The sequence below is a fragment of the Chlamydomonas reinhardtii genome, chromosome 3, assembly GCF_000002595.2.
Source record: "Chlamydomonas reinhardtii strain CC-503 cw92 mt+ chromosome 3, whole genome shotgun sequence".
In the NCBI taxonomy this organism is placed as follows: Eukaryota; Viridiplantae; Chlorophyta; class Chlorophyceae; order Chlamydomonadales; family Chlamydomonadaceae; genus Chlamydomonas; species Chlamydomonas reinhardtii.
The window spans coordinates 5,106,809-5,129,117 of record NC_057006.1 but is presented as its reverse complement, the minus strand read 5'-3'; the positions used below and the strand labels follow the sequence as shown (position 1 = coordinate 5,129,117).

General features: G+C 60.4%; 7 protein-coding genes across 8 annotated transcripts; 4 read left to right on the top strand and 3 right to left on the bottom strand.

The window, feature by feature from the left end:
• Positions 1-242: 242 nt before the first annotated feature.
• CHLRE_03g181800v5 (uncharacterized protein) lies at positions 243-2,394 on the top strand. Its single transcript, XM_043061056.1, has 5 exons — positions 243-607; positions 865-954; positions 1,105-1,233; positions 1,581-1,629; positions 1,870-2,394. The coding sequence occupies exons 2-5, from the start codon at positions 929-931 to the stop codon at positions 1,972-1,974; spliced, it is 309 nt and encodes a 102-aa protein (XP_042926185.1). The 5' UTR covers positions 243-607; positions 865-928; the 3' UTR covers positions 1,975-2,394.
• A 3,746-nt stretch (positions 2,395-6,140) lies between these two features.
• Positions 6,141-9,622, bottom strand: CHLRE_03g181750v5 (uncharacterized protein). 2 transcript variants are annotated; one of them, XM_043061055.1, is made up of 5 exons: positions 9,505-9,622; positions 9,345-9,422; positions 9,051-9,244; positions 8,481-8,830; positions 6,141-8,346 (listed from the first exon to the last, which is right to left on the bottom strand). In XM_043061055.1, exons 1-5 carry the CDS (start codon positions 9,519-9,521, stop codon positions 7,906-7,908), a joined length of 1,080 nt encoding a protein of 359 aa, XP_042926184.1. In that variant the 5' UTR covers positions 9,522-9,622; the 3' UTR covers positions 6,141-7,905. The 2 variants fall into 2 exon arrangements, with proteins under 2 accessions (XP_042926184.1, XP_042926183.1); XM_043061054.1 differs by having other exon boundaries at positions 6,550-8,346.
• A 150-nt stretch (positions 9,623-9,772) lies between these two features.
• CHLRE_03g181700v5 (uncharacterized protein) lies at positions 9,773-14,594 on the top strand. The gene is made up of 10 exons (XM_043061053.1): positions 9,773-10,047; positions 10,178-10,399; positions 10,589-10,675; positions 10,871-11,029; positions 11,210-12,109; positions 12,301-12,423; positions 12,550-12,673; positions 12,832-13,013; positions 13,168-13,302; positions 13,492-14,594. Exons 1-10 carry the CDS (start codon positions 9,910-9,912, stop codon positions 13,540-13,542), a joined length of 2,121 nt encoding a protein of 706 aa, XP_042926182.1. The 5' UTR covers positions 9,773-9,909; the 3' UTR covers positions 13,543-14,594.
• A 256-nt stretch (positions 14,595-14,850) lies between these two features.
• Positions 14,851-17,192, bottom strand: CHLRE_03g181650v5 (uncharacterized protein). The gene is made up of 7 exons (XM_001702860.2): positions 16,907-17,192; positions 16,719-16,752; positions 16,522-16,604; positions 16,368-16,403; positions 16,163-16,234; positions 15,722-15,976; positions 14,851-15,580 (listed from the first exon to the last, which is right to left on the bottom strand). The coding sequence occupies exons 3-7, from the start codon at positions 16,591-16,593 to the stop codon at positions 15,494-15,496; spliced, it is 522 nt and encodes a 173-aa protein (XP_001702912.2). The 5' UTR covers positions 16,594-16,604; positions 16,719-16,752; positions 16,907-17,192; the 3' UTR covers positions 14,851-15,493.
• Positions 17,193-17,302: 110 nt separating this feature from the next.
• Positions 17,303-19,188, top strand: CHLRE_03g181600v5 (uncharacterized protein). Its single transcript, XM_043061052.1, has 5 exons — positions 17,303-17,550; positions 17,684-17,894; positions 18,158-18,400; positions 18,528-18,648; positions 18,842-19,188. The coding sequence occupies exons 1-5, from the start codon at positions 17,354-17,356 to the stop codon at positions 19,018-19,020; spliced, it is 951 nt and encodes a 316-aa protein (XP_042926181.1). The 5' UTR covers positions 17,303-17,353; the 3' UTR covers positions 19,021-19,188.
• A 54-nt stretch (positions 19,189-19,242) lies between these two features.
• CHLRE_03g181576v5 (uncharacterized protein) lies at positions 19,243-21,800 on the top strand. Its single transcript, XM_043061051.1, has one exon. The coding sequence runs from the start codon at positions 19,442-19,444 to the stop codon at positions 20,099-20,101; it is 660 nt and encodes a 219-aa protein (XP_042926180.1). The 5' UTR covers positions 19,243-19,441; the 3' UTR covers positions 20,102-21,800.
• A 10-nt stretch (positions 21,801-21,810) lies between these two features.
• On the bottom strand, positions 21,811-22,292 carry CHLRE_03g181550v5 (uncharacterized protein). Its single transcript, XM_043061050.1, has one exon. It carries the CDS (start codon positions 22,223-22,225, stop codon positions 21,938-21,940), a length of 288 nt encoding a protein of 95 aa, XP_042926179.1. The 5' UTR covers positions 22,226-22,292; the 3' UTR covers positions 21,811-21,937.
• Positions 22,293-22,309: the final 17 nt, after the last annotated feature.

Genomic DNA, 22,309 nt, shown 5'->3' with positions numbered 1-22,309 from the left:
AAATTTGTGTTTACGAAGAGAAGTAGCGAGGGCGAGAGAGCAAACGGGGGGAGAGGAACAGAAGTGCAGCGGCACCGGCATGAAGTGCAGTGTATCAGTATATGTATGGTACTATATCAGTATATGTATAGTAGTATCAGGGGCCGCTCTATGCAGCTTATTAAGTCAGGCCCGCGAGAACCCCATGCAGGAACCCTGTTACCCGTCGCAAAGGCCCCGTTACCCCTTGCTTAGGGTCGTTACCACGCCCAAGGGCCTGTGTCACAATGTCACACAGTCGGCCTACAGCCCCCATACTTCCTCGTTCGCGAGCGCAACGACTACATAAGTTTAAGGCTTCACATATTAGACTGTTTTAACACAAACTGTCACTACAATACGCACTTTGCAGACTAGAATGTCGGCATGTTCACTTGCCAGCGACGAAAGGCACTCCGCCCAGTCCGCAATGTGCGCATGTATGACAAGTAGCTAAGAGGTGACCACAGCACCGCTCGGCTTGCGTCCTGGGCGTGCCACGCCGTGCGGGCCCGAAACAATCGTTACCCCCTGTTCGGGGATCGTCACCCCCGTTTTTGGATCGTTACCACCATTTGGGTGCCATAGGGTAGGAGGCTAAGGTTGGTGCCCGCGCGTGGCACCACCCTTCCTTGGTCACGAGGGCCTGAGCACACCTTCAACAGATCAGGGGGGAAGGGGCCGCCGTGTCAATGACTGCGTAAGAGTGTGGCAACCCTGTCCCGGGGTTGCTGGATGGGGCGGGAGCAAATCTCTCCAGCCAATCCTCTTCCTCGAGACAACATAGCCCAACATGCCCACCCACGATGCCCACCCTACCGAGGCTTTTGTTCCCGATGCTTGCAGTAATCTCGGCCAGCTGAGCACGTTCGCTGGAGTGGGGCAAGTCTCGCCGGCGGACGCCCAAGCTATGCTGACGCGTGTCGACCCGTCTAGGCAAGTGGGCAGCAAGGGCTTGCAAACACATCTGCCAATTAGCGGGACGTGTGTGTGTGTGGGGGGGGGAGGTTGTAGGCAACTGCGTGCGCTCATGATCTGGCGTGGCCGAATGACTGCATGCTGATAGAGATGCATCTTGCTGCACAGCTTCCAAGACCAAGACATTGTCGTTAACCCAGCCGCGATATTTGCTTCGGTCGTGCTGCTCCTGCTCCTGCTGGCCTTCACCTTCAACCGGATCCTGGGGCTCGACCAAATCCTCATTAAGGCGGCCAGGTGCGAAAGCAGCAGCGGAGGGGGCTTACTTAGCCTCGCACCCCATCGCACACACAGGCCTGCATGAATTCTTGCCTTGTGCTCTCAAGGCTCTGCGGAACATCAATTGTGCGGGCTGCTGCATATGCCTTCCGTGTCTGTTGCACATGCCTTCCGTTTCTGCGTGGCTCTGCGTACTGTACCGCACAGCAGCCCCGGTCTTGGTGCAGCGGCTTATGGGGCCTACTTGTAGTGATCCCGGCATTCGTACGGTATGGAGGAGGCTGCACCAGGACCGCGGGCAATGCCCTAGGGCAGCAGTCGAGAGGAGGTGGTGCCGCATCACGTGCCTGTCTTCGGCTTTACAGGACGGCGACGGCAAGGCGCGAGCAGGAGGAGCGCGAAGCCATGCGCAAGGTAGGACGCGCGTGCGGCTGGGCTCCGTGTGCCGATGGGGGTACCTCTGGGGGATACCGTTCTGCTGGCGGGCGCACATCAAGCTTATCGCGTGGCTGCATTGCGCCTGGTAGTGACCGTGTGCCGGGAAATCGCATGCTTGCAGCACACTGGGCCTTTTGGCAGCCCGACCACACACCGGGCCCCCGTCTTTGACGAGCGCTGAATATTTATTGCCGGCCCGCCTTTGTTCGCTCGCAGCGCCTGGTGCAAATGCTAGATGGCGGCGCAGACAGCGGCGCGGGGGGCGCAAACGGTGTGCCCAAGCCGCCACCACTCGGGAACGGGCCATCTAGCACGGATTAAAGCATGCACGTGCCGGACTGGCATACTACAGCAATAATAGTTAGGGCAGCAGGCGCCAACTGCCGTACGCGTGAATCTCTCCTGGGGCAACAGCGCGATCATGATCGGACATAAGCACTACATGCGCCGTTGTAGAATGTGCTGCGTGTGCTGAAGACACCTCATGGTGGACGTAGGATTGTGCCAATCAGTGCAGGTAGGTATGTTGTGCCTTCGGCCTTCGGGGTAGCCGGGGCAAAGCATGGGGGTTCGGGGCTTCTGGCGTACGGTGTGTTTGCCCGCATAGCGGGTGTCGGTGGCTGCAATATGCCACAGAAGTTGTGAACTGTGTTAACCTCCCGCACGGACCACGCCTGGAGTACATGGTGCTCCAGTCCGCGGAGAACACTCCATCTTGTTGCGCTGTAATTTGCATTCTGGGTGTGCGACGTTTAGAGCTTCTCAGCGTCGCCGCATCAGTGGTATACGTCAGGGGAGGTATACGTCTGGAGTGATCGAATCGAGGGGTCAGCAGGTGCGGGCAGACAGCGCCCCGCCAGCTGGCAAGCCCCACCTCCCGGTCGCGCCTCACGGGGTCACCTCTTGGGTCCACAGCCCTCTCCAACGACGTCTGGCCTCCTGATATAAGCATCATCAGCGCCGCCATCAAGCAGCACACCACACTAGTGCCCACAGCCACGCTGTGGATGGTCTGAACATAGCCATCTGCCTCAATGCTCAGCGTGGGTAGAGCATCGTGTGCGTTGCATAGGACTGTGTCTGCACATTGCACCCGTGGCCCGAAGGGAGGTTAAACCACAGCACCAGCGCGGCGGCAGCTCGAGTCAGCCCAGCTTAACGGCAGGCGATTACATCCAAACGTCAAGGCACTGTCTGAGAGCGCAACCCATACAAAGACTCAAGATGCGCATCATTAAGCGCTTGCAGGTGGTGGTATCGCAGAAACCGCTTCGTTCCGGGGGCTCCGGCCCCAAATATCGCAGCAAGGAAACGCAATCCAGTACTGTAGCCACTGACTATACATCCATCTCTGCCTGTGGCCACGTGGTGTCTAGTTGTACTGTGCCTCACAGACGCACGCCCACGTACCGCATCCACCGCTCCTGTTCAGGTTTCAGTCAAATGAAACATCTGCATAATTGCCTGCCAGCCAGGGGTCGTATCTTGTTTGCGGGGGAATGTCTTGACCCAGACATTCCTGGCCTCTGGAGCGGAAATTTTTGTCAAGGGGGTAGACAAACAGGCCCCCAAATCCACGATTTTTTTGTCTAGACAAAGTGCCTTTGTGGAAGCCATGTAAAATGTCTAGACATCTTGACATGTTGCAATTTCGCTTTTTCGCAACTGTAAACGGCGGCTTTTGTATCTGTTTCACGCAGTGCAACACTAATGAACAAGTCCAAATGCGATCATATGCACAGGCATGTCGCAGCGCGTTTCCCCAAGCAACTCTGAGCCTTCGCTTGCCTGCGCGGCGTACATGCTATACCTGCTAACTGCTTGCTGTCACCGAAGTGCCGGGGCCAAAGCCATGACCAGTCACAGTTCTACCGCACATACACACAGGCAGAGCGCCATCGCGGCCTAACCGCTTCCAGTTTAGTCATCTTCACACGTCGGCACACACCCTCGTGCATCGAATCCCCAATACACTATCGTCCCTTCTTTCAACGTTTCAATCATACACAATCGTATCGGGTATGTATTTGCTAGATGGACCGCTTTCAAAGAATTCAAACGTTCGTATGCCAAATTATTAGCACGAGACATCCACATTCTGAACGGCCTCCTCCTCAGCCTCCTTCAGAAGTGCCTTGACATCAATCTCACACACACGATGCTTCACACGGGACGGGCGGGCGTTGTGGCTGCTGCGCTGGGGCACGCGGCCAAGCTTTGCAGCCCTGCATGCGTCCCTAGCAGTACAGGGTTTGCCATGACACACGCATGTTGTTAGGCGGAGAAACCGCAGACAGGGCATTCCAAGCCGCTGCCCACCACGCCGCCCAGCGCATGCAACCGTCCAAAATCACACGCCCGGCAATGCCAGCCCATGCCTCTTGCATCGCCCGCGCCCTCCAGAATGCTTGACGCCCTGCATGCGTCCCTAGCAGTACAAGGTTTGCCATGACACACGCATGTTGTCAGGCGGAGAAACCGCAGACAGGGCATTCCAAGCCGCTGCCCACCAGGCCGCACATGCAACCGTCCAAAATCACACGCCCGGCAATGCCAGCCCATGCCTCTAGAATCGCCCGCGCCCTCCAGAATGCTTGACGCCCTGCATGCGTCCCTAGCAGTACAAGGTTTGCCATGACACACGCATGTTGTCAGGCGGAGAAACCGCAGACAGGGCATTCCAAGCCGCTGCCCACCAGGCCGCACATGCAACCGTCCAAAATCACACGCCCGGCAATGCCAGCCCATGCCTCTAGAATCGCCCGCGCCCTCCAGAATGCTTGACGCCCTGCATGCGTCCCTAGCAGTACAAGGTTTGCCATGACACACGCATGTTGTCAGGCGGAGAAACCGCAGACAGGGCATTCCAAGCCGCTGCCCACCAGGCCGCCCATGCAACCGTCCAAAATCACACGCCCAGCAATGCCAGCCCATGCCTCTTGCATCGCCCGCGCCCTCCAGAATGCTTGACGCCCTGCATGCGTCCCTAGCAGTACAAGGTTTGCCATGACACACGCATGTTGTTAGGCGGAGAAACCGCAGACAGGGCATTCCAAGCCGCTGCCCACCACGCCGCCCATGCAACCGTCCAAAATCACACGCCCGGCAATGCCAGCCCATGCCTCTTGCATCGCCCGCGCCCTCCAGAATGCTTGACGCCCTGCATGCGTCCCTAGCAGTACAAGGTTTGCCATGACACACGCATGTTGTCAGGCGGAGAAACCGCAGACAGGGCATTCCAAGCCGCTGCCCACCAGGCCGCACATGCAACCGTCCAAAATCACACGCCCGGCAATGCCAGCCCATGCCTCTTGCATCGCCCGCGCCCTCCAGAATGCTTGACGCCCTGCATGCGTCCCTAGCAGTACAAGGTTTGCCATGACACACGCATGTTGTCAGGCGGAGAAACCGCAGACAGGGCATTCCAAGCCGCTGCCCACCAGGCCGCACATGCAACCGTCCAAAATCACACGCCCGGCAATGCCAGCCCATGCCTCTTGCATCGCCCGGATGGACAGTTCGGTCTGCATGAGGAGGGCGCGCAGGACAAGTCAACAACAACATCATCTCCCGCACCATCATATCCCGCACTATGGTAGCATGCGGTCCCCACCTCCGCGTGCCAACTTGCCCCCTAGTCGGGAGCGGTGTCTAGTTGAGATGGGAATCCGGCGCCAGCTGAACCCACCCCCAAATCCCCATGCATGCCCAGCGTAGAGGACCGTTCTAGCACCCGTGCAAAAGTCACGTTGAGGAAGAGTCGTCGGGGGCCAACGGGCTCCGGGACCACAAGAAGACCAGAACGTCACCACACGCCGGCCGGACGGGCCGGTACAGCCGACCCAGTAAGCGGTCGGTACTCTGCTCCGAAGACCCCGTCGCTGAACGGGGATCAGCTTCCAGATGCACTAAAACACTATTGACACTGTAGCCCAGCAGCTACTCACGAAAACATTATCGTTTGCTCCTAATTTTGTGCCCCGCTTCTCCATTTGTTGTGTGCCGACGGCAGAATGTAATGTGTTTCATGTTGAATTCTTAATATCACTGTGTCCTAGTCAATGTCCCGTGATGGCTCCCCATTCCTCGGTCAATTCCCTGGTCCTTTTCACCGGTCCTTTCCCCGGTCCTTTCCCCGGTCCTTTCCCAGGTCCTTTCCCAGGTCCCGTTCTTGTTGATTCCCCTACGCATGGAGGAGTAGCATGGTTGAGCTTGACAGCAGCCCCGCCCTGAGTGCGAGTGGTTCAGTGCACTCCAATACGAAGCTGCTGTCAAGGCTGCTGTATACCCCCTCTCCCGCGCGCCTCGTCCCTGCCTGTTTTCTTCAACCCCTCCGCAGCTCCACGGTTCCGCCCGTGCACGGGGTCCATCCCTGACTTCTGTTCATTCCTGACCTCTATCGTCTCAGCTTTTCTTCACTGTGCGCGGGTTAGCTGGACCATGGACTGTGGAAGGAGGTGCAGCGGGCTTTGCACCCCTGACAACTCTGCGTGACTTAAAATGCGGCATCCCCGGCAAATCCTCGTCACCGGCTCTGCGCATCTGCAAAAAGGAAGACTTGATCGGGGTGTCCTTCATCCTCGTCATATTGCCGAAAATCTCCTAAAGGACCATGACATTCCCTCACTTTCTACAAAATATATATGTCACTATGGTAGAGTTTGCCTCTCCTCAGACACCGCTTGTTTTGTTCAAAAGCGTGCGTGAACCCCCCCCTCCGTTTGTCTGGAAAATGGCCAAAATGGCCGTTTAATGTCTGGAGACATTAAGATAGGAGCCCTGCTGCCAGCAGCGACCTGCTGGCATGTCCACCCCCACCCAGTGCCCCCAACCCCACCCGAAAGTTTGCTGATCAGTACATGTCGACTCCCGCAGCGTCTCATGCTCTATCAAGCCACTCGTTCATCCTTACACGGAAATTTGTATGTCAAGTCACCTGTAACAGGCGTTGGGTCGCCACCACAAAGACGCCAGCCTACAAGGACTCGGGTCTTCGTTGATATCAGTCTACCGTATGGATGCGGATTACAATTGAAGGGACAGCCCGACAAGCGGGGGCACGCCGTACCCACGCCGCGAAGGGCCATCTGCGACCCAGAGAAACAACACCCGCCCCCTGGTTGGCTGCCGACCTTCATAGTGTTACGCACATGAGTCGAAGCCAAGCCGAAGCCCGCCAAAGCCCCACCGCCACGTAACACCCCTCATCTCGTTTAGGTCTTTTGGCGGCAGCACCAACGCACAACAAGGCGCGACAGGCCAGAGGTCTGCCGACATCCCCATCAAACGCAAGCACCACACATTTTCTCGTCGGCGTCACAGACGCGCAATGTCTTGGCCCGGAGGCCCATGTCCGGAAACGTCGGTGCCGAGGCACCACAAAGGGAAACCGAGCCGGAAACTGACCAAACCACCAGTACACCACAACACCTCGCCACGGGCACACCGCCCTCCACCCGCCCCACCAGCGAACTAGACCGACCCACCAAACAGGCACGCGCGCGCCCGGAGGCGAACAGGCGCACCAGCCGCCCGGGCGCCCGGGCAACAGCCGCCCGGGCACTCACATCCGACACCCGGGACCAGCGTCATCTGCTGCCTAACGGTCCCTGAACCGCCATGCTACGAACGGCACCCGCAACCTAACTATCTGCTGAGCCAGCAAGGCCGCCGGTGGAGACGACGGCGGGCCAGGCGGCACGAGGAGAGGCGCCGAGGAGCACCACGGAACATCGAAGCTTGCGCCGGGCCACGAGCGACCACCAGGGCCACCGTAACCTGCACACACTAAACCAAAAAGCGACCACAGAGCAGAACGAGCGCGGCCGGCCACCCAGACGCGGCCAGCCGCCACAGAACGCGCAATGCCGAAAACAGGGCGCGACGCACCCACCCAAGGCCGAAGCCATCCAAACCAAGTCGGAACCAAGTCGTAAAGCCTCACAGAGCCCGCAAAAGGCTACAAAAAGTTAGTAACGAAAGCCAAAGCCGCACACGAAAATGTTGTGCGCTTCCTCACGAGCCGAGGCTCGTAAGGCTAGGGGCTGAGCCCCTGAGGGAATGGGAACGGTTATTATATACCGTATGGTCCCATTCCAAGCAGACTGCGCACACATAGAAGAAACCGTACATCTACAGCATAGCGCTGCATACCTGCCAAGTAGAAATCACCCAGGTTGCGCCAACTTTCGCCTCGTACGCCCAGTACATCGTCAAGGAGTCCATACCAGCCTTAACCTACGCCCCTAGGACTTAAACCTGATGGCCCATGTTCTGCTGGCTGGCACCGGTGGACACCTGCCCGGGTGGCCGCATATGAGCGGCCTGCGCCTGCGCCATCATCTGTGCCATCTGCATCTGCTGCATCTGCTGCTGCTGGAGCGCCGCCTGCTGCATCTGCTGCGTCTTAATGAGCGGCAGCGTGTCGCCGCCATACCCAGGCGCGTACCCGGGCGCAGTGCCCAATGCCAGCTGGCCAGCCGCGGCGTCGACAGCGGCACGCTGCGCACGGAGCAGGAGCTCACGCTCGCGCTTCGTCTTTGCAAAGTCCGCCACCGAGCTCATGAGCAGGAAACTTGCTCCGCACCACATGAGGAAGGCCCCGGCCACAACGCTGCCAAGCGCGTCATAGGCCTTGTTCGTTTTGTAAAGCGCCTGGCTCATGAGTGCCACCGAGCAGACACAGATGTCCTTCTGTACGGCCAAACACAAGGCAATGCAAAATATAATGTTATGTGGCAGTGTAACAGGCGCATGCGGATAGCTGCGCGGCGGCAACCAAATGGGAATCTGAAACATCCCACCGCAGCCCTTGACACACAGCGCACCTGAACAAGGAAGTTGAACAGGGCCAGGTTGAGGCAGCTGCTAGCACAAACAAATGGTGGAGGAGGGCTGCGAGGAGGCGGGGACAACTTCAGCACCGTCGAGTTGGTGATGTTGAGAGGCGGGGAAGGAGGGAGGCTAGGGAAGGGCGACGGCGGCAGCACCGTGCTGTTGCCGTACGCGACAGCCGTGTTGATGGACACCTGGAGAACGCCACGGACGGTATAGGTAGCGCCGTACCAAAGGCAGCTGCCAAAGATAACAAACACCAACCAGAAGAGAATGAGCCACCACACCGCACACAGCACCGCCTCTGTTGCGAGCCACAACCAGGATCCGCAGACCGCCTTGCCTGTGCGTTGGGGGAAAGGGTGTTATCTTCTACATGCCTGTACAGCCATGGCGGACGCTCCTTCCAGCGACTCGCAAGTGTTCATGCATCGGCACACCCATGCCCCAGTAGTAATGCAGGCACGCAGCCAAAGTCGAGGAGGAACAGGTCAGCAGGTGCAGGCAGACAGCGCCCCGCCAGCTGGCATGCCCCGCCTCCCGGTCTCGCTCTACGGCCTCACCCCTTTGGTCCACAGCCCTCTCCAAGCATGTCCGGCCTCCTGACATAAGCACCATCAGCGCTGCCATCAAGCAGCACACCACACTAGCGCCCACAGCCACGCTGTGGATGGTCTGAACATAGCCATCTGCCTCCACGCTCAGCGTGGTCAGCGCGTCATTTGTGTTGGATAGGGCTGTGTTTGCGCCCGTAGCCCTGTCAAAGGTTAGGGAAGGCAAGGCGTCAGCAAGTCAAACGCAGTTGGCCCGGCGCGGCGCCAGCTCGAGCCAGCCCAACCTGTCAGCGCTGGGCTTACCAGACGATCACGCCAACAAAAATGAAGAGGAAGGCAATAATCGCCACCCAGGGAACGTATTTCAGCGCGCTCTTCTTTCTGCAAAATGAAATCGTGAATCAGTTCGCTGGCCTGTCCTTATCCAGCAGAAACAATGATAGGAAAGCTACTTGGCGCCTACCTTGGTGGTTCGTGCATTTTACCGGTGAAGTCAACTGCAGAAACGAGCAGTGTTCGTGAGTCTTATGTTTGGAGGCCGCGAGGAGAGCAGTCACAGCAAAGAGAGTATCAGTCAAGCATAATTTGTAATAAGTATTGCAACAAGTACTCGGAGCAAGCCGAAATCCAAACTGGGTGGTCTCCGCATGCAGAGAACATTGGTGCCGGTCGCGCCCGCCGTGGCACCGTCTTCTTGCTAAGGCTAAGGTATATGAAAATCTCACATCTCGCTCTGCACATAGCGTTAGAGTTTTAGTTGCGCTGAGGCGCTCAGCATGCACATGCCGTTTCTTTAGCCCCTAGCCGGGGCCTATGGCTACTCAGCACCAGGACACTACCAGATAGGCGCCCTGTAAAGCGCAACAAGATGAGCTTACGAAGGAAGTCCGTGGACGTCGGTTCGGGCGACCACCAGCTCCCCGCTTCACCGGGCGGGCGAGGCAAAATGCAGAACGCGCTGCTGAAGCTATCAACAGCCAACGCATTTGCCAGGGGAAGTTGGAAGGTGAGCGACTGATGACTCGGGCACGCCACGGCTCGGTGCGCCAGCAAGCGGGGTTACCTGTCAAGGCGTGCGGCCAACCGCTCACACCCGACCGCCTTGCCTCTGTCCCGCATCCCATCCATGCCTGCAGCCGCCCGCAAACCCACGCGGCAGCGTGGACCTGTCGGGTGGCGACGACGGGGGTGGCTGGAACGGAGCGGACGGCGTGTTCCCGTACTCCGACGCCGAGCTGGACGCCATGCTGCCGCCTCAAGTGCTGCAGCCTGTCAGCCCTTTCTATGGCATGTACGGCGACTATGACGAGGTCATGGACTTGCTGCACACCGCTGTCATGGCGGATGGTAGCTCGCGGGTGGGTGCAGCTCACTCTTGAACGCCCCCGTCGCCAAGGGCCTTGCCTTTACGCATGTCTTCTTCCACCTCCGCTATCTGGGCGATGCCAAACACTGCTGCGTACGTGTGTTAAGAACAACAAAGCGAAGCCCTGCGTACGTGTGTGTGTGTGTGTGTGTGTGTGTGTGTGTGTGTGTGTGCCGCGCAGAGCACGCTGCAGCACATCCCGCGCGACAACGTGGTGCACGTCGCGCATCTGGGCCTCGGCGCCTGCTGCAGCGTAGACCTGGTGGCGGTGAGCGGGCACGGCAGTGGGTGCGGGATGGCGGGCCGGCACACAGTGTTTACCGTGCATAGGCGAAGAGATCTCGCCAGCCCCTGCTTATGGGCACCTGTTATCTGTCCCATCATGGCAGGGCGACAGAGAGCCAAGGCAGACCGGCCGGGGGCGTGTCGAACAGGGTGTGCACACTGGCCTGCTGCCTTGTAGGTGCACGGCGCGCCTGATGGCAGCCAGCTCCTGGCTGCGGCCAAGAGCTGCTATCTGCCGGCCAACGACCCGCGCATGAAGGCATCGCTCAAGGAGGCGGAGCTGCTGCGCCGCTGCGCCGACTGCGCCTTCATCATGCAGCTGCTCAGCGTCATACAGGTGAGAGGGCGCGGCGGGATACCTGGCGGGCCGGCATGTGGGAACACAGGGCAACGGGCTGCAAGCTGGGGAAGAAAAAGATGGGACAGGCTAAGAAGGCTTGCATGCACCGCTGGTCGGAGGCTAGCTATTGCCTCACGGCTGAGCTCGCCCTGCGGTTGGCGCCTGCCCCTCAAACAGTATAACCCCTTGGAGGATGTACCATGCACCAGTGGAGGCGGCGGCTTGCCAAGCGGTGCTAGCGCCAGCACCTTTGTCGCGGCTGCAAAGGCATCCTTTGAGGGCGGCGGCCTCAGCCGCAGCGGCAGCTTTGCCTCACCACACGGCATGGCGCAGGGCCGTGCCAGCCTCCACAGCTACGAGCTGGGGGCATTTGGTGGCGGCTCGCTTCTAGACAGCACAGGGACGGAAAGCGCGAGCGGCGGCGCCTGGGCTGGCGGGGGCGGGGTTCACCTGGCCAGCCGGCATAGCGGTCAACTCAATCTAACCCACATGGGTAGTGGCGGCTTTCCGCACTCGAACATGCCTGGCAGCCATAGCCCTGGCTACCAGGCCTGGGAGCAGTGGCGGGGCGGCGGCAACGGAAGCGACGTGGAACAGCAGTTGCGGCAGCGAATGGCGTCGACATCCGAAGCGAGGCGCAGCAGCTTTTCCTTGGCCAGCCAAGGCTCCTTCATCATGGGCACCGGCGTGACAGGTGGCTGGGACTCAGCGGGGATGGTGAGCGCGGCGGCAAGTGCTTATGGAGGAGGCTGGGCATACGGCCACGGCGGCGGCGGCACGATTGGCACATGCGGGCTTGATAGCCCAACAGCCGGCGGCTTGCAGGCCCGGCAAGGCCTTCGGCGGGGCTCCATGGAGATCTTGGAGATGTACGGCGGCACGGGATTTGGAGCCACGGGCCTGGGCGTGGGCACGGGTGGCGGCACGATGGGCTGGGGAGCGGCGGCTGGAGGCGAGGGCGCACAGGCTCGTGGCGGCCCCAATGCGCCCACGATGTACACGCTGCTGGTCGGGTGGGCGCGTTGCGGCGACCTGCGGCGCCTGGTGCAGCTGCAGCTCGCAAAGAACACGGCGCAGGTGCGGCGGGACTGCTTGTGCCGGGCGGGGCAGGAAGTGCCTTGCCAGGGGAGCTTGGCCCGTTGCGGTCTGCAGCGGCGTTGGCGTGGATGACGCGGGGTTGGGGCCCGCCATACGCCGCCTTAGGCTCCACCGCCACTGCTTCGCCACACCATGAGCACGTCATCATTTCTTGTGGGTTGGCCCGACAGGGGAAGCAGAACACTGGCACCAGTTCGCATCCGGTGATCTGCGAGGATGCGTCCCGGTTCTATGTGGGCTGCCTGCTGCTGGCGCTGGAGCATCTGCACTGCCGCCTCAACACTGTGCACCGGGTGAGTCTTGAGTTAGGGCTCGGCGTCTTCAGGTGTCAAATCCTTTAGCTTAACGGCAACTTGCAGGCAGCGACGCGAATGATGTTAATCAGTGCCCACCCGGCCCGGACTCCCTTCCCCCCTTAGGACCTGAAGCTGGCCAACCTCCTGCTGCTGGGCAACGGCTACGCCATTGTGGGCGACCTGGGCACCGCCGTGGACCTCAGCACGGTGCCGAACGGCCGCCTCACCTCTCGCGTGGGCAGTCCAGGTGCGCATCCTCCTTACCATCGTCCCCGCACATGGGGCTCGTTCCAAAGACCTGGGTTGGCCAACGCCACCCTTTGTACGGTATCGGTCGAGGTGGTTGACCCTCCTTCCCAAACGCTTTGCTGCCTTCTTGCCTTCTACCACGCGGCCTGGCTTCAGGCCACATGGCGCCCGAGTGCCAGAACCGCGACGAGGCCGGCTATGACCTGTCCGCCGACATGTGGTCCGTGGGCGCCTGCCTGTTCTCGCTGCTGACGGGCTCGCTGCCGGCGGGCGTGGCGGGGCCGCCCAACCGCTCCTGGACGCCGCCGCTCAGCCGCCACTGGTCGCACGAGCTGCAGGTGGGCGGGGCGTATGAGTAAGGCGAGAAGGCAATGCTAGCGCACCCACCGCGCAAGCGGCCGCGCATTACGCCGCTATTGGCGTTATCCTGCACCTATGCCTGTGACGGGTTGCTTGGGTATAAGGTTTATCTTGCTGGCGTCGTGGCCACAGGACTTCTTGGGGCGACTGCTGGCTTGGTCGCCGCGCGACCGGCCCACAGTGGCGCAGGCCATGAAGGACCCCTGGTTCCGCGGCTTCGACTGGGGTGCGCTGCGGTCACAGAAAATGCCGCCGCCCAGCAACACGGTAAGGCCGTGCGGCCATTCGTTCAGGGGTGCAGTTAGGCACGTGCCAGGTGTGCATAGGGGGCTGCCTTTTTATGTTGTAGTCATAGTGAGCCGTGGTGGCGGTGCACGCGCCATACGAACTGCGGGCTGCTTGCTTGTCGTGCTTTCCTAACGCCGCCAACACTTCCAACTCTGTTTCAATGTGCAGCCGTGGCGGGAGCTTCTCTGGTGGCCCAAGGTGGACCGCAGCCTCCTATAGCCTCCCGGCGAATCACGGCCTCCGGCAGGGCCGCACCAGGGTCGCGGCTTGACAAACTGGCTTTGTGGAGTTGCGCAGATTAGTGACAGCTGTTGGGCAGTAGTAGCAGCGCACATGGAATGTGCAATGTTGGTGGGCTGAATGCAGAACTGATGCATGATTTATGAGGGGACAGCGTGGGTGATGGAGGGAGCTGAGTTCTTCTTACCAAAGGTATAGCCCTAATGCAACCCGAAGGGCAGTGCATACATTTGCAGAGATAAACACGTTGAGCGCGATCTTGTGTGTACGTGATCGTCCAGCTTTTGACATCATTTTGGAGGCACTATGCGATGGGCATAAGCTGGAGTTAATACCGGGTTGTGGTAGATGACCGGATGCGGCGTGTGTCGGTGTGGTAGTCGGGGTCGCCAGCATCCCGGGCCAGCAAATGTCTTGCAGGCAATGCGGGGTTTAAGTGGTTTCAGTCACTGAACACCGAAATATACATGTCCGCGGCTTTTAACCGGGGTCCCCAGCCCCCCCTCCCTCGTCCAGGCGCCGCGCCCCACCCGCACGGAGCGGCCACCATCCAGTGACGGGACCGCCTTCGCCCTGTGCGTCTAGACGCTTTGTGTCTGTGGCGGGATGTGTTCCTTGGTGAAAGAGGGCAAGTCCTTATGGCCGGTTTCGTTGCGTGCCCTATGATTGCCAGGCAATGATTTGAGACAATAATGGAGGGGATGCATCGGGGATTGAAGCCTTGAAGTGTGCTGCAATCATGCAATGGCAGAAGTGTTCGGGTGCGTGGCATTTGGCGTGCGGCCCGCGAAAGCGAGGTGTACTGCAATGTGTACGCTTATATATGGAAGTTTGTGAAGAGTGGGTTTCAGGGAGCACTAGTGAGGCCTGGGGCAGATGGACAGATGCCGCTGAATACAGTGCCGGTGTGCCACGGCCTCACACTGAACTGCGCTTGGGCAACCGTGTATTTCCAGCGCGCCCTAATGAGCCCCACTGGTAAGGCTGCGAGCCTCCTTTGGTGCGGACTGCGCCATGTACGCATGCTGCTGCGCCGTGACTCTGACCCTGACCCTGACTCCGACCCCACTCATGACTCTGACCGCTGAACCTGCCCCTACCCTGACTGGCTGAGCCCCGCCCAAAACCTGCAGGTACAAGCTTGCCAAAGGGGGGAGGCAGAGTCGTGCCGCGCGCGCACGGCAGGCCGGCACTGGTGAGCACGCCGGCGCTGGACGAATGGAACACAGCCCAGCAGCTGCGCCTTTGGGGAATTGGGGAGCGGCGAGGATCAGGGGAGGATGGGGGCCCATATTAAGTAACATCCGCATTCATTTTAAGGAATTTGGTCAAAGGAGTCGTCCTTCTCAGTGGGGCGTTCTTGCCAATCCCATCCCTTTCCGGGCCCTAGCTGTCGCCGAACACCCAAGGTACCAACCCTTACCAAATGGGATGTGGGGTGGGATTCTGGGAAGACTGCCAACCAGTCGAGCCCCAACCTATCTCCCCAGGCCCCAGTAAAGCAGATATGCACATGCAGGTCGGTTATGGTTACGGTTGGAGTCAAAGCGCCAAACATAGCTTCACTGCAAAGTCCGTAGGACTGCATGCGCTGCATTAACAAGTATCCCCCCTCGTTCCGTATGACTGATAATTCCGTAGCCGGGGGCCGTGAGGGCATGACTGAACGTCCAGAGTCCCTCGGCCTGAACACATGCGCCGCCTGGCACCCCAACCAGTCCAAACGCACCGAGCTTGGACATTTATGTGTGCATACTGTGCCGCGTTGCGGGCACGTCGCTTACTACCTTCCGCTCAAGCAACCAGTATCCGCTTTCATGCCCAACCTCTGGGCCCCCTTCAGCGCACTGCACTACCAGGCAATCCGCCACCTCCTTACATGCCATGCATAGTTAGCGCTCCGCTATACCAGTCCCGTCAAAGACATTAGCTACATGTAGTCGTTTTCCAGGCGCCGCGCCGCCTCGTCCGACAGCGTGGATAGGACCAGGCTCTTCATCTCCAGCAGCGTGCGCGGCTGCGTACGTGGCGCCGACGAGCAAGGTGCAGAGGCGACTGTTAATATGCACATACGACATCAAGGTACCCGTGCATGGATGCCGATATGTTCAAGTATCAAAAACACATCGACGTTCATACGCCCGGAGGCGCTACTCACCCCCAGCGTGTAGTAGCCCTCGCGCGCCATGAACAGCCAACCCTGGCTCGCCAGCTTGTGCAACGTCTCCTCGCGCTCCACCACCGACAACTTGGACTTCTGCGCGTGGGCCGCCGCCGGCTGCGTGGCCGGCTCGCCGGCAGATCCAGCCGCTGCCGCCGAGGCGGGCATGGGCACCACGTTCTTGAGCACCATGCTGTTCACGTCCGCAATCAGCGCATCGCCGCTCGGCGGGTGCGTCCCGATCTTCTCGACCTGCAGCCAGTGTGCGGTACGAGAGGCCTCAGCAGCAGCAGTTGGGGCGGGTGTCTGCTGGCAGAGAGCCGATTCTGCGCATACTGAACGCACGTGCGGGCTGTGCGCACGCTGCCGGGGCCGTCTGTTCCTCATGCCGTTCCCCTTCATGCACCCTCAAGCGGCCACGCGCAACGGCTATCTCACCACAGCGCGGAAGTAGGCCAGCTGGTCGATGGTGAAGCAGCTGCCCATCTGCTTGGCCGCCTCGTCAGCGTCCTGGACAGGTGGCAGCCGAGAGGCAAGGGGTACAGAAGAGCATTCAATGCTAGGAAATGGGCTGAATGGCAGAAATAGTGTGATGCACGGACTACACACAGAACCCCGCGTAAGTGCATAAGAGGGTTCGCACCTTGTTGACCAAGCAGAGGTACCACTCGTTGTTCATCTGCACGTTGCAATGCGCGGCGTTGGTAACCGTGATCGTTGTGAGCATGTCTGCAACACTGCATCACGGTGAGACGCCCGTAGCAATGCAGTATCTCATGCAGTCCCTGACCACATACCGGCAGCTTGATGCGTTCGATATTCATTTCTAGCCATTGAATGTCATTTTGAATCTTGCTGAGGACTTGCATGTACGAGTCATCTGTGGGCATACATGACCAGCAGTCATGTTTGCCTGGTGTGCCACACTTGCAGATCAGAGCTTTCTGGCATCAGCAAGCACTACTGCGCAGCATGCCACCGCGCTATGACTGACCACTGGTCTTGTTTAGTAGCCTGCGCACGATGACCTGCGATGTCGTGTTGACGAGGGGTGGCGGGCGGGCAACGGTAGACGCTGTCAACTGTAGAGTGTCACACACTCTAACGCCCCGCTGACAACCCGCCCCCCCGCGTGCTGCCACGCTGCTCCTGTCGCGGCTCTTGGCGTACCACGAAACTTACCTTCACCTCCTGCTCCTTCTTGTACCCATCAGCCATAATGGCTTGTATGAGCGCAAACGTGACGAACTCGGGTATCCTGTTACTGGGCCCTGCCTCGTCGGCTCCCTGAGCCTCCTGCGTTGCGCGCGCCCCCGCGGCCGCGTTCCCCCGCCGAGGCGGCATTTCCTCCCAACTGTTTCAGCTGCGACGCAAAAGTCGTCTCGGCTAAGCCCGGGACGCTGTCACGAGGTTTTTCAAATCAGGTCAGCGTCGTGTTTGCAGGTTGGTTTTGCATACTAACTATGCAATGTAAACTGTAGCAATGTTTATGCAAAGCAGTTTGAGCAGGATGATGAGATTGATGACAGCTGTGGTGCAGCCCAAGCGAAAGTTTCACTCTCCGCTCATCGTAAGCTTCTTTCACACCGCCCACAACGTGGCTTGCAATTGACAGCCATGGCTTCCACCATGAGCGTCGCTGGTGTGTCTGGTGACACGAACGTTCTGCGTGCTGGGCCAGCCTCGCCCGCGCGAGCTGTGGTCTTCTTTGAGGGAGACCAGATTACTGATGAAGATACGCGCGAGATTCTGGGCTTAGAGCGCTGCTCTCCCGAGGGGCACCTAAAGAGCATGGCTGCACACTTCCCGGACGCTCTGGTTCTTCTGTAAGTGCATGGGTACAGAACAACTCTTGTGGCAGCACGGATACTCTCTATGCGGGTTGGAGCAGTTCGCCCAGCTCCCTGCACCCCTCCCGGCCTTCCGCGCTTACCGCACGGCCCGCTGCTACCCTGACAGGGTCATGCCCACGACCGTGGTGTCTGCGGGCCAGGCCTGCTTCGGCAACTTCATTTGTGCTTCCACAGCAACAGGCGAGCCGCTAGGCTTCAAGCCGCAGGAGTACCGTGCGGCCGCACACATCCGCGCTATCCTTGCGGCAAGCGGCTTTAACGTCGCGGCCTCCGTGGAACTGGTGGGCTTCAGCAAGGGCGCCGTGGTGCTGAACCAGGTACGAGGCCTGCGAGAAGCGTCATGTCTTGGCGAATTGCGCTGCCACTATGCCACGGTGTCAGCGTCATGATACGGTACATACGACTGGGGCACTGGGCACAGAGCACTGCCGGTCCATACTACCCTGCCTGCCCACACAGGGTGTGTGGCATGGCACAATCCTGTCCAAGCATGCGGCGCCACGCAGCGATTGCTTGTAATGCTGAAGTAGGATATGGATGTCGGGCTTGACATGATTGGTTGTTGGTACTTTGCCCGTAGCTGCTCACGGAGATGGCCTGGCACGAGGAGGCGCTCGCCAACTCGGGAGGCGCGGGTCCGGGCGTCGCAGCTGCTGGCGCCGGCGCCAGCACCGGTGCCGCATCTGGGTCAAGCGTGCCGTCGTCCGCAGGCGGAGTTTGCATGCCAGCGGCGGCTCGGGCGGTGGCCACGGGTGCTGCGCCGCGCACGGCAGCGCCAGCAGACGCGCGCCTTCTGGACAGCATCCGCACTGTCCACTTCCTGGTTAGTGCTGTTTCGGCTGCCCCCTGACGTAGTTATGGGGCGTTTGGTATGCTCCAGGTGACATCATGCCAAGGAGAAGGCACGCTACCACCTGCCCAACTCGTGCGCGCCTGAATCCCAAACGCAGGATGCGGGCCTGAATTCGCGAGGTGTGCACCTGACCGATGCGGGCGTGGTGCACTGGCTGGGCCGGCGCCACCAGCGCCTGCCACTGGATTTGCAGCTGCACGGCACCCCACGCCAGTGGGGTGAGCACCGGCCTGGTCGTGTGCGGCAAGCATGTCCTGCATGCATGTGCCGGGCATAACGGCGCCTGGTAAATGCGTTGGTCCAAGCTCAATGTTCACGTCACCGCTATGTTTTTGGTACGTACGGCAAGCTTTTTAGGCGCTGTAGGTCTGACACCTGGTGGATGCTGCCCTTTTGTGCTTGTATATGCAGCGGACCGCAAGCGGCCCTGGATTACGGCCGAAAAGACACGGTTCATAGAGCTACTCAAAACCGCGGAGTGCCGGATCAGCCCACGCGAAGTGGCGTACTTCTCGGGACAGCCGGGGACGTTGAAACAGCATTTTGACATCATCGCTGCCATGCAGCCACGCGCAGAGGCTGCCAATTAGGTAAGCACCTTCTACGACAAGCGTCTTAGGCTGGGAGGCGCATGTGGGCGGGCAACGTTAAACCGGTTACGGCGTAACGGTGGCCCTGACTATGCCTGCATGGGCTTGCGAGTTGTCCAGGAAGCGAGGGCCGCAACAATGGCGCCAGGCCCTGCCGGTGATCCTGCTCCTTCTCGCTGCGCTGCCTGAAGCACATACGTTATCATTATCGGATGCCCATTCCTCATTTCTAACACGGCAGTTGACACCGACGCTGCCCCTTGATTTGCTGCCCAGTCATTCGCGGTTGTGGCAGCCGCCTCTGCCGCCGCCGCCGCCGCTGGGACTCCGCCGGCCGTCGTCGTGGCAGCCGCCGCCGCCGCCGCTGGGCACTCCGGCGGCCAGTGCTCTGTGGCGCTGGGGATTGAGCTGCCGGGCGTGAATGAGGCTGCGTTGTCGACGTCTGGCCAGAGGCCTCAGCACGCTGCGCAGCGGCGTGGCGCGCGTGGTGGACTCTCTGCTAGTGGTTGCTGCCGGCGAGTTTGGCGTGTCGCTGCCTCCGTCGGTGGCGTTTGCCTGCGGCGGCGCCAACTTGAGCAGTAGCAGTAGCAGCAGCGGCGCGTCTCTGTCAGCAACGGGGCCAGCTCGGTGGTGGGCGCGCGCGGTGTTGTACTTCGGCGGCAGCGGCTACAGCCTTCTTGCCGGCGCGCTGGACATAACGGACCCTGCCACTTATGGCGGCGGCGGCGTGCCTTCCGCCGATAACGTGGCTGAGCTGGTGGTGACTTCGGGCGGCGCGTGCGGCAGCGGCAGCCGCACGAGTCCTCCGCTGTGCCCACCCGCGCCCCCTTCATCGCCCCCGGACGCGCCTTCGTCCCCTACTTCGCCTCCAACAGCGCCGCCTGGCTTACGCGTAACGGCGGCGCTGCCTCGCGCCAACTCAAGCGCCGCGGCGGACCCGCTGGCAGTGCAGGTTGCACTGAGCGCCATCGCCACGCTGGTCAGCGGGTTGGTCGCAAGCCAGCCCAGCCTAATGCCTTTTAGGAGGTGCTGGACCTGGCTGTGGGCCTGGCCGAGCAACAACGGCGTAGCGCCGCCGTGAGCGTGTTGTCGGCCTATCAGCTGTGCCAATCTCCGCCGCCACGCTGTCGGCCTCCGTGACCGTAAGCGAGGCCGCTTACGCCAGCACGATCGCGCGTGATGGTCTGACGGACAAGTTGTCCGTGGGTTTGGCTCTGGTGGCCGGCCTCAGCCGCCTGGCGATGCCGGAGACTGAGCAGGTGGAGGCAAGCTCCTCGTTCGGCGACGGTATGTTGGTAGCTGTCGGCGCAACGACGCCGGTGGACGGGCCCTCAGGCTCAGTCTCCATGCTTCGCCGCCAGCAGCTTCCAGCGCGCGGACGTATCAGCACCAGCACTCCTCGTAGGAATAGCCAGGCCGGACAGATTCGCGGCGGCGAAGAGGTGCCGGATACGCCGCCGGTCGGGAGCCGCCGGCCTTTTTGGGACCTTCTGCATCGCGTCAAGGCTGCTCGCACGCATGATGGCGTCTCGCGCCTCGGCCACCGGTGCGGTGTGGACGGCTCGCCGCGCGCAGCAGGTCCCCCGGAAAGCAGCACGCCGATGCCGGCACCGTCAGTCGGAAGCAGCGGGCCAGCTCTGATGCCTCTGGCCCTGGAATCACCAGTGCCCCCGCCACTGCCGACACCGAAGCGGAAACTGCTGCCACCGCTGTCGCGCCTGCCGCCACTCTCGCAATACGGAACACACCAAGGGGTCCGGCAGATGCGGTCGAGACGCCGCTGGCAGACGCACTGCCCACACACATGGAAGTTGCGGCTACGCCATGACAGGATGCCCCGTCCGCACAGTCCGCGTAGCAGGTTGTGGCGAGGTTCTTAAAGATATTTGCTGGTGTGTCCTCAATGTTATCGAAGATGCTTTAAGACTAACGAATGCGAAGCCGAGGACGCCAGTGAATGCATGTGCATGTGCACATGCAAGTATAAAAACTATTGGAGGTGCGCTATCTGCGCAAGCGCCTGGGCAACGTGATAGTGTGTTTCATTATTACGGGTATTGAGGCACTTGACGGAAGCGGGCACTCCGACGTCAAATGCACCACTGCATACCGTACCGCACGTGAAGCAACTCAACATACCGGTAGACCGACATGGACGGTGCTGAAATGCGGCAGCGAGGTGTTGAGGCGCGGAGTGGGCGTGCATAATAGGAAATAAGGTGCTGTTACGGTAATTGCGCAGCTGGCGATTTCTTGACACGTGGGCACAGTCACGAGAGTGGGTGTCCGAGAGTCATATGAGGCCAGGGCGTAGAGTGTGCGGGGATCTGGATGGTGTGTTCGTATATGATAGAAGGTGAGGTGAAGCTTATTCTCAGGATCACAGGAATATGCACACGTCAACATCTGACGGACGATCACCAAATGGCACAAGGCAGGCATTTAGCCTGTGTCGGCTTCAGATGTTACAAGCGCCATCAATGCAGTGCTGTCTTCTGTGCCTCGTGGTGTGGAAAGCGCACGTCTTGTACAGGTGCCGTGGGGCTTGCTCTCGGCCCTGCGCACTAAGTGCGCCATCAGCAGGTCAGTTATGTACAGAAATGCAACCCGACTTCCAGCACCCCTGCTCTATAATGTCCATGATGTCGCGCCGCCCCGCCGGATGCTGTGTGCCAAGCATATGTCGACACGTCGGGGGCGCCCGCCCGGCCCACCATAGCCCACAGTGCGTGGGCGACCACAAATCAAGAGCCCGGGTGCGGCTGTAACCTCCTCGACATACCACACTCGCATCTACTCATGCGATAGCTGCGCCATCCAAGGCCCCTGCCTCGCCTGCCCCGCCAGCTGCATGAGCAGGGGCATGTTCGCCTGCCCCGCCTGCCCCCCTGCTCATGCCGTCACCCGCCGTCACCGTTCACTTGGTCTTCCGCCACTCCCGTTTATAGCACCGATTGCACAGGCCCCGGCCGAGGGTCTTGGTGGCGCCGCACTTGGCACAGCCGCCACCCTGGCGTGGAGTGTGGGCAGCGACCACGGGCTTTCCACGCTTCTTCCACGACGCCGCTGAGCGCGCCGAGCGGCCCCCGGCGCCCATGGTCTCCAACGCCTTGACTGAGCGCGCCGAGCAGCCCTCAGGGCCCAGGGTCTCCGCCGCCGCCGCTGCGCGCGCCGAGCAGCCCTCAGGGCCCAGCTCCTTGGCCATGCCGGCGCCAAATAAATAATAAGATAATTGGTAATGTCCTTGTCTGAAAAGACAATGGGGCGAAGCTAACATCTGTAGTCTAAT

Bases quoted from the DNA above. Each gene is read 5' to 3' on its own strand.
- CHLRE_03g181800v5 (XM_043061056.1), top strand. From the start codon at position 929: ATGCTGACGCGTGTCGACCCGTCTAG. The intron at 955-1,104 runs GCAAGTGGGCAG...CTTGCTGCACAG, and splicing joins ACGCGTGTCGACCCGTCTAG to CTTCCAAGACCAAGACATTG. The intron at 1,234-1,580 runs GTGCGAAAGCAG...TCGGCTTTACAG, and splicing joins ATCCTCATTAAGGCGGCCAG to GACGGCGACGGCAAGGCGCG.
- CHLRE_03g181750v5 (XM_043061055.1), bottom strand. The intron at 8,831-9,050 runs GTGAGGCCGTAG...CCCAACGCACAG, and splicing joins GAGGGCTGTGGACCAAAGGG to GCAAGGCGGTCTGCGGATCC. The intron at 8,347-8,480 runs GTGCGCTGTGTG...TTGGCCGTACAG, and splicing joins TGTTCAACTTCCTTGTTCAG to AAGGACATCTGTGTCTGCTC.
- CHLRE_03g181700v5 (XM_043061053.1), top strand. From the start codon at position 9,910: ATGAGCTTACGAAGGAAGTCCGTGGACGTCGGTTCGGGCGACCACCAG. The intron at 10,048-10,177 runs GTGAGCGACTGA...CCATGCCTGCAG, and splicing joins TTGCCAGGGGAAGTTGGAAG to CCGCCCGCAAACCCACGCGG. The intron at 10,676-10,870 runs GTGAGCGGGCAC...GCTGCCTTGTAG, and splicing joins GCAGCGTAGACCTGGTGGCG to GTGCACGGCGCGCCTGATGG.
- CHLRE_03g181650v5 (XM_001702860.2), bottom strand. From the start codon at position 16,593: ATGCAAGTCCTCAGCAAGATTCAAAATGACATTCAATGGCTAGAAATG. The intron at 16,404-16,521 runs GTATGTGGTCAG...TGCAACGTGCAG, and splicing joins TCGAACGCATCAAGCTGCCG to ATGAACAACGAGTGGTACCT. The intron at 15,977-16,162 runs GTGAGATAGCCG...CACTGGCTGCAG, and splicing joins TGGCCTACTTCCGCGCTGTG to GTCGAGAAGATCGGGACGCA.
- CHLRE_03g181600v5 (XM_043061052.1), top strand. From the start codon at position 17,354: ATGAGCGTCGCTGGTGTGTCTGGTGACACGAACGTTCTGCGTGCTGGG. The intron at 17,551-17,683 runs GTAAGTGCATGG...CTACCCTGACAG, and splicing joins CCGGACGCTCTGGTTCTTCT to GGTCATGCCCACGACCGTGG. The intron at 18,649-18,841 runs GTGAGCACCGGC...TTGTATATGCAG, and splicing joins CGGCACCCCACGCCAGTGGG to CGGACCGCAAGCGGCCCTGG.
- CHLRE_03g181576v5 (XM_043061051.1), top strand. From the start codon at position 19,442: ATGAGGCTGCGTTGTCGACGTCTGGCCAGAGGCCTCAGCACGCTGCGC.
- CHLRE_03g181550v5 (XM_043061050.1), bottom strand. From the start codon at position 22,225: ATGGCCAAGGAGCTGGGCCCTGAGGGCTGCTCGGCGCGCGCAGCGGCG.